The following is an 8,987-nucleotide window of genomic DNA, read 5'->3' on the forward strand; positions in this document are numbered from 1 at the left end:
CAAGGAATTCTGCTAAACCATTTCCACAGAAAGGGAAGATCAGATTATCCATTTTAAAAAAAACAGGCAGGAATTTCCAGAAAGGTTGCACAGTCCCTCCCCCCTGACCAAAGTTCAGTGGTTTGATATCCAGAGTATTTACAGAGCTTATATCAGTTGTCACAACACAATAAATAATGTGTATCCACATTTGTGCATCAGACTGTACCCCATTTTATATCTAAATGTAACCAACATCAACCAGGTCAAGTTCCCAGACTGTAGTAACAGACATGCAACATTAACGATAACCATAAATACGCTCCCCCTCGCCTACGACTACACGGTTATGAAATTATGAAGACGGTAGTACCAATTCGAGAACAACCCAGACTTCAAATAAGAGCTCAGTGAGTTTATGGCCTGATTTTACAGTTTGACAACAGAAAAAAAATCATTGCTATTTCTTGGCGACAAGTTTGGCTGCTGCATTCAAATGAACAGAAAGAACACTCTTGGAGGCCATTTCAGATGGATGGAACTGTTAATAAAATGAAGGAAAAAATTTCAAGGGAAGGTCATATTTTATTTTATATATATATTTTTTATAAATAAAAGTACTATTTGAGTTAATATGAGTGTGAGTCCTTTCTTTGCAATTTGTCAGTTGATGGCCTGCTCAGGGTGTGCATATTTTTCTTTTTCATATTCAATAAAAAGGAAAAACTAAAATGGCATGCTGGCCAGTGGAAGATGCCCCCCCCCCCCCTTCTAAGCCGAGGTTCTACTGGAAATTCCTTCCCACAGGGGGGGGGTCTTTCTCTGCACCGTTTGAGTATTTCCCCCCCCCCCTTTCCACTAAGATTTTTTTTTCTCCTTTTTCTTATTAACCTCTCTTACTGGGATTTGAGGGCCCGGTCTTCCACAGTTTTTCCACTTCCTGTTTTTCACGCGAAGCGTCTCAGTGACAGTGTCTCTAAAAAGTGCCATACGAACGAAACTGAGCCGACGTCCGTTTGCAGCGTGCGGTGGAGGTAACGGTTGTGCAGTAGCCGGAAGCCTGTGATTGGCCCGGAAGCTTTCAGAACCATGTTTAAATGAACCAAGCGTACACACCCACCATAAGAAACTACCTGCATTCTTGCCTGTCCTTACCCTCCTCTATTCACATGCAGTTTTTCTCCCACAATAGACATTACAGAACAAAGGGACAAATAAAAAATAAAAAAAACAGGTTGAAGACTGGACAGGATACGATATTTTACAAATCAATTTTAGACAAGAAAAACCTTCGATTTTCGTTCGCCATATTCTTCGGATCTTGTTCTTTTTCTTTCCCTCGATAAAACGTGAAAAGGTTTGTTTTGTATACTAGGTGTATCTCGTACTGGATGAGGTCCGTTGTCTTAAACACACTGAGCCATTGCTGTGATTCAGGCACAGCCCCACTGCCCCAGGATGTCCCAGGATGTCCCATGATGCACTGCACACTGGAAACCAACCATAGACGTTTGCAGCATAAAGTGTTTTTTTTCGTATAGGCACAGCATCTAGTAATGATTTATTTACATATTAAATACAAATTGATTCCTGTTACCTTCCTTTATAATTACTATACTTAAGAGTCGGAAATATATTTTAATATGGCAGGAAAAAGACATTGTCCTGGTACAAACAAAGACGGCTTGCATGTAAACAGGCAAAAAAAAAAATGTAATTGGCAGGTAATGTCTTTTGCTGACTTGGTGTCGCCGGTGAAGTGCTCCATTTCCTGTTTATGTTGTTTCTTCTTTTAATCCCACCTCCCTCCAAACCACCCCCCCCCCATGTGATGTAGTCTATGGCTTTCACAGAAAGCACCAATCACAGTTCTTCTCTTCCAATTTCCCAGAATTCCGATGCTGAAAGAGCAAGGAGAACCAATGGCAGGCTGTCTGTGAGATTCCATTAGTCTCAGCACTGTCTCTGAACCAATCGTCTGTCAGTGATCGAGTCTGAGGGGTGGGGCTGAGCTCTTTGTCCCTGTCCCACCAGCTCCGCCCCCTTCTCTCGAGGTGAAGCAATAAATTCATAATCATAACCTTTTGAAACGGCAACGAGTTCCTCCCCGGTGTGGCTGCGAGGTTGTGAGTCGCTCATATTTTGATGTCCTGAGATTCCACCATTTTGGCGAGGGTCTTCTTTACCCGCAGAACTGTGAGTCGAGAGGCGGGGCTATGGGCCCAGCACTCAGACATGAGCTTCAGCATGGCTCTCAGACACTGGGGCGAGAAGGAGTGAGAGAGAAAAGAGAAGAGAAGAAGAGAGAGAGAGAGAGAGAGAGAGAGAGAGAGAGAGAGTCACACAAATACCACACTACAAAGTCGTATTAAAATCCCCAAAGAACACACTTCTGAGAGAGAGAAATTCAATTTGATCATTTGGTCTTTACGGCTATTAAGACCAAATGAGCATCATCTTCATGCCATTAATTAATTAAACAGACCTCATTGTTCCTCCATTTTGAACGGCGGGTCCTCTGACTCACCTCGTCACTGTTCCAGCGGTTGGACACGGTGGGCCGTAGGCACTTCACGCACACCACCTCCCGCATGTCCTCGTAGGACGGGTCCGTGGGCACCATGTCGTAGTACGGCAGCTGGTACTCCTCCACTATACCTGCGGAGAGACAGCGCACGCCCGAAGAGGGAGGGAGGGAGGAGGAGAGTGGGGGGGGGGGTGGGAGGAGGAGGAGGAGAGAGAGAGAGAGCTCACATCAAATCAAGCCCAGCTGTGTGCAGTCCCAGGGCGGGCACCGTTCAGACCAGACCAATCAACCCCAGCACACGTCCAGGGCAGGCAAACGCACCTCCAGTAATGCAGCGCCGAGCCATCTCCCAGATGAGCAGGCCGTAGCTGTAGATGTCGGCCATGATGTAGGCCTGGAAGTGGTTCTTGTTGAGCGACTCGTCCAGGACCTCGGGAGCCATGTAGCGCTTGGTGCCCACGCGGGTGCTCAGGGGAACGTCCACCTCGTTGGTGTCACTGACAGGGGGAGGGAAGGGAGAGGAGGGAGGAGCCCTGGGTGAAATGGGAGTGGTTCACGGGGAGCACAGCCTTGGCAGTGAGTGAGAACACCTGTCCTTGTATGGCCTCAGGAGTGCTACACTTGTGAGTGCAGGAGTGCTACACTTGTGAGTGCAGGAGTGCTACACTTGTGAGTGCAGGAGTGCTACACTTGTGAGTGCAGGAGTGCTACACTTGTGAGTGCAGGAGTGCACGCCTACACATGAATGCCCGTTCTAAATTTTTGTACCAGAAATTCTACGTGGTTGGCTTGCGTGTGTGTGTGCTTGCATGTGTGCGTGTGTCTGTGCACATGTGTGTGTTTGGTTGCATGTGTGTGTGCATGCTCATGTGTCTGTGCACGAATGTGTGTTTGGTTGGATGTGTGCGTGTGCGTGTGTGTGTGTGTGTGTGCATGGGTGGTTGCGTACACGTGAGTGAACTCAGCTCCCGGTCACACAGGCAGCGCTGAAAGACTCCCGGGCAGGATCAGTACCTGTTGAACTTGACGGCCAGCCCCAGGTCGGCGATGCAGCAGGTGCCGTTCTTCTTGATCAGGATGTTCTTGCTCTTGAGGTCGCGGTGGGCGATGGCGGGCTTGCCCTGCGTGCCGTAGATCTCCGTGTGCAGGTGGCACAGGCCGCAGGCAGCCGAGTACGCCAGCCGCAGCAGGGCCTTGGTGTCCAGCGTGGTGAACTTCAGGTAGTCGTACAGCGAGCCGCTCTCGTGGTAGTCCGTGATCAGGAAGAGCTGCGTGAACGAGCCGGTGCCCTTGATGTCCGCCGCAATGAACCCTGGGAGGAGAAAGCAGATGAGTACGAAAAATATGAAATATGAACGTATCGAAAATTAATACGCCATGAACTGAAAACATCAAATGGACATCTAATTATTGGTAACAGTGCAGAACAAAATGTTAACAAACATTTTTAAAAGAATGGCTTCAACAGGACATAGTGAATACTACTTGCTTTCTTTGATTATCATTGTTATTGTGACTGATGATCAGAAGATCTGCACGTGAGAGGGGGGTGACAGCTTTGGTTTTTATAGTAAATGTTCATTAAACGTACTAAAGAACGCAACCATTATTTACCCTCAAACTACAGAACCATCAGGTGAAGAACTAACAGAAGAGAAGCTCTAACCACTATGTCACATGACAAAAAAGGTAATAACCAATGATATTAAGGGGTCGGGGGTCATCCGGAACGTACCCAGGATGTTCTCGTGCCTCATGAGGACGGTCTGGTAGATCTCTGTCTCCCGGAACCAGCTGCCCTCCTCGCGGGTGAAGAACACCTTGACGGCGACCTTCTCCCCCCGCCAGCGGCCCAGCCACACCTCCCCGTACCGCCCCTTCCCGATCTGCCGCACCATCTGGATCTGCTTGGCGATGGTGCGCTGCACCTGGGGGGGCGGGAGCCAGGGGAACAGGAAGTTGAGCCGGAGGAACAGGAAGTCAGCACCGGTTTGAGTTTATTCTCAGGGTGACGGCACCTTGAGGGGGGGGGGGGGGTTCACGGCGCCGGTGACAGCGCGTTGATTGGCTTACCAGCAGGGGGAGGCCGGACCCGCTGCCCGAGCTCTGGGATTGGTTGATCAGGTCTTTGAGGGACTCTCCCACGGGGATGAAGGCCTCGTCCTGTTCCAGGTCTCTATGGTAACGCTGCCGGTCCGTCTGCCACTTGTACCTGAAGCCATTCAAAGCGGTGAGAAGCAGCGCCAACCTAGCATTCCACAGCTAACCTGTATACTGCCAACCTAGCATTCCACAGCTAACCTGTATACTGCCAACCTAGCATTCCACAGCTAGTCTCTACACCGCCAACCTAGCATTCCACAGCTAACCTGTATACTGCCAAACTAGCATTCCACAGCTAACCTGTATACTGCCAACCTAGCATTCCACAGCTAACCTGTATACTGCCAACCTAGCATTCCACAGCTAGTCTCTACACCGCCAACCTAGCATTCCACAGCTAACCTGTATACTGCCAACCTAGCATTCCACAGCTAGTCTCTACACTGCCAACCTAACACTCCAGAGCTAGTATCTACACTGCCAACCTAGCATTCCACAGCTAGTCTCTACACTGCCAACCTAACACTCCAGAGCTAGTATCTACACTGCCAACCTAGCATTCCACAGCTAGTCTCTACACTGCCAACCTAACACTCCAGAGCTAGTATCTACACTGCCAACCTAGCATTCCACAGCTAGTCTCTACACTGCCAACCTAGCATTCCACAGCTAGTCTCTACACTGCCAACCTAGCATTCCACAGCTAGTCTCTACACTGCCAACCTAGCATTCCACAGCTAGTCTCTACACTGCCAACCTAGCATTCCACAGCTAGTCTCTACACCCTCAACCTAACACTCCACAGCTAGTCCCTACACCCTCAACCTAACATACCACAGCTAGACCAACATACCTCAACAATTCTCTGCCAATGGAATCAGAGTATCAGCATCAAATAGTGTGAAAAAGATCACCAATCACTCCCCCCCCCGCCCCCCCACACACACACACATACACAAAACTGCTGTTCCAGAATCAGCTCCTTCCAAACCAATCCAAAGCAGCCTTCAGAATATCGCTGTCTCTTACCCAGGATCAGTTTCTGAAGGCAAGCCTCACATAAAACACAGACACGAACGGTCCTCTAGCCAAAACATCTCAACAAAAAACACAAGCAGCACTTACACAGCACCCTCTCCCCCCACCCCCCCCTGTAAGAGCGCGTGCGGGCCGTACCTGTAGTAGCAGATGAGGGTGATGGCGATGAGAGTGCAGCAGCACACGGTCACCGATATGAGGAAGGCCAGCCAATGGGCACTGCCGAAACGGTGATCTGCACGACACACGGGGGTCAAGGGTTAAAGAGGACCACAGACGCATTCGGATAAAAGCGTCTGCCAAACGAAATGCAATGTAATGTAACGCATTCCTTTCGCGTGGCTCTAGAGCACCTCCCACAGGCCGTGCCACTGTATTCCTTGAGCTATGTACTTAACCTAAATCGCCTCAAGATATTAATTTTGTGAATGCAAAAAATGTATGGAAAGCAAGCCATTTGAAAGCCGCTCTGGAGAAGCATATCTGCTAAATGCCTCATGTTAGAACGTTTTTAAAAAACGGTCTGTGCACAGAGACTTTCTGATCTCAGCACCATGGCAACAGCCAGTAATCTGGGGGAGCGTGAACAGGGGAAAAACGGTCACATGATCACAGCAGAGGCCGTGAAAGGGAACCGAACAGGACGGCAGGTTTTTTTTGTTTTTCTTTGGGACGGCGTGTGGAGCCTGCCGTAGCCCCTCACCCTGCTCCGGGGGTGAAAGGGAACCGAACGGGGCGGCAGGTTTTTTTTTGTTTTTTTGGGACGGCGGTGTGTGGAGCCCTCACCCGGCTCCAGGGCCGGCGGCAGCGTCGGCTGCAGGTCCCGGTTGCAGAAGTCCGTCTGGCAGCACTCGATGGTCCGCCTCGTCTGCGCTCGGGGGGAATCCTGGGAAAACGTTTCCGATCGAGACGTGAGGAAGGACAGCGTGGCTAGCCGCTGCCTCAGGAGAGCTACTCAATTTAATCCAATTATATTCGTATAGCGCTTTTTACAGAGAACTGTCACAAAGAGTCTTTACAGAGTAGCAAGGCAAGAGCTAACTGTCCAGGCTAACAGCATTTCAGCTGAACTCAGATGTATTATGAATATAATACATATACTGTATTTCACAACTATGCTTCCGTAGTTTACACTTTTAACATTAAGTAAGGGAATAAAAGAGCTCTCGTGACCCTTCCCAGTACCTTGCACTGAAAATGCGAGCCTTCATACTTCATACAGCCAGAGGTAAGGATAGCCTCTCCATGTTCATCCTCTTCGATAATGGCAAAGCACTGGCCATTTGTCCTGTAACATACAGAGACAAACAATGGATTAGAAGCAGGCAGACACACACACACAAGCAATATCTGTAACAGTCAAGTGTTGGGATGATGATGATGAGCATCACCATCATAAGAGGGTTCACGTCTCAAATTTTTCAAGTGTTGCTGTATAAATGCATAACAGATAATTTACATGTACGTCGAAAGGACATCTGTATTATTTTGATTAAGGTTTCAGATGAGTAGAAACCAAGTAGCTGGGAGATATGCTGTGGAGAGCATACATTCATGTGTGTGTGTCTCTGTGTGCAAGGAGTGTGTGCGTGCGCATGTGCATGAGTGCACGTGCGTGCATGCATGTTTGTGTGCCTGTGTGTGCGTATGCGTGTGCGTATGTGAGTGAGTGTATGTGCGTGTGCATGTGTGTGTGTGTATGTGAGTGAGTGTATGTGCGTGTGCATGTGTGTGTGTGTATGTGAGTGAGTGTATGTGTGTGTGTGTGTGTGTGTGTGTACATCCGTGTGTGTGAGTGTGTGCGTGTGTGTGTGTGCGTGCGCATGTGCATGAGTGCGTGAGTGTATGTATGCGTGTGTGCATGCATGCATGCTTGTGTGTGTGTGTGTGTATGTGTGTGTGTGTGTGTGTGTGTGTGTGTGTGTGCGTGCGTGCGTGTGTGTGTGCGTGAGTGCGTGTGTGTGTGCGTGCGTGCGTGTGCGCGTCTCCGTGTGTGTGTGTATATATGTGTGTATGTGTGTGTGTGTATATACACTCACTCGCAGGTGTTGTTCTTGGCGTCGTCGGGGCAGTGGCCGGAGCAGTGGCAGCTGAGGAAGCGCGCGGCGTCCTCCGGGGACACGGTGGCGTCGTCTCCGGGCCGCTTGGGGTCCGAGCCGTGCTTCGCCCCCGTGCCGTGGAGCACATGGTCAGGGTTCTGCCCACCTGTGGGGGGGCGGGGGGACAGGTGAGACAGACATTACATTACAGCCATTTAGAAGATACTCTTATCCAGAGCAACGTACACAACTTTTTACATAGCATTTACATTGCATTAGGCAGGACATGAAGAGAACACAACACAATGTTAACAGGGACACAACGTAGGGAACGTCAGGATTATAGGCTGAACTAACGCGATATGTTTCTCCGTCGTCCTTCCATAAAGGCCGATCGAAAGCACACTCACATTGACACAAACATGTATAAAGGTCAGATAAAAAGGTTCAATTGACAGCCAGCGACCAGTACTGCATTACTAAACCAGTGATGAAAATGGCACTGTCAATGAATGCAGAGCAGGTCCAGCCATTCTAGCTTTCACTAGAAGCAGATTAGTGCAATGCCCAGCATCCACCAGCAGGTGGCTCCCAATCGCCACATTCACCTGTATACAGCACGACCGGGAACTGCTCAATGTGCCACGCACCGACAGTGCCATTTCCACCCCTGCTAAAACACCACATCAGTAGCTTAATAACCATGTGGAACTGTGGGCCTGACCGGGCTGCTCACAGCCTTACAGCACAGCGCTACGTCAGTTACTACTCCTGACCAATCAGAAATCTCGCAGGTGGGCTCCAGCTGAAGGTGGCAACTCAAACAAACTCAAACCACTGACCTATAACAGACAGTTAGCTAAAATTAGCTAGAACCAACCACAGCAGTAAACTAGTCTCACAGTCTGTAAATTCCTTCACAAAATGCACTGGAGATCGACCGTCTGGAGATGCCACTACCCCACTCTGTTACCTGTGTTTCCACCACCCCCCCCCTCCCCCGAGAATTCAGCGGGAAGTCAATCACTGCAGGTAGGGGATACAACGGATTGTGTAGCCAATCAGACGCAGGAAGGGGGACCAGTTTTTATGGGAATTTGACTGGGGTTAAAACCTACACGTTCTACAAAAAGTGATCATGGGTCATTACATGACATTACATTATCAGCACTGAGCAGACACTGTCATCCTTTTGCAGAGTATGCATTTATACAGCGGGATATACACTAAAGGAAGCCAGGTTAAGTATCTTTCTCAAGGGTACACTGGTAATGCCCTTTCAGTTACAAGCCCAGTTCTCC

General features: G+C 49.1%; 1 protein-coding gene across 1 annotated transcript in view; it reads right to left on the minus strand.

The window, feature by feature from the left end:
• Window positions 1–824: 824 nt before the first annotated feature.
• The window catches only part of bmpr1aa (bone morphogenetic protein receptor, type IAa), an 8,807-nt gene continuing 644 nt past the window's right edge, over window positions 825–8,987 (minus strand). The window contains exons 2-11 of the mRNA XM_035399939.1: window positions 7,687–7,852; window positions 6,833–6,935; window positions 6,434–6,533; window positions 5,786–5,882; window positions 4,580–4,718; window positions 4,242–4,434; window positions 3,521–3,818; window positions 2,828–3,003; window positions 2,507–2,637; window positions 825–2,240 (exon numbers count right to left, since the gene is read on the minus strand). Coding sequence (XP_035255830.1) covers window positions 2,115–2,240; window positions 2,507–2,637; window positions 2,828–3,003; window positions 3,521–3,818; window positions 4,242–4,434; window positions 4,580–4,718; window positions 5,786–5,882; window positions 6,434–6,533; window positions 6,833–6,935; window positions 7,687–7,852 — 1,529 coding nt within the window. The 3' untranslated portion in view covers window positions 825–2,114. The remainder of the gene's footprint in view (window positions 2,241–2,506; window positions 2,638–2,827; window positions 3,004–3,520; window positions 3,819–4,241; window positions 4,435–4,579; window positions 4,719–5,785; window positions 5,883–6,433; window positions 6,534–6,832; window positions 6,936–7,686; window positions 7,853–8,987) is intronic.

Source organism: Anguilla anguilla, chromosome 18, assembly GCF_013347855.1.
Source record: "Anguilla anguilla isolate fAngAng1 chromosome 18, fAngAng1.pri, whole genome shotgun sequence".
NCBI lineage: Eukaryota > Metazoa > Chordata > Actinopteri > Anguilliformes > Anguillidae > Anguilla > Anguilla anguilla.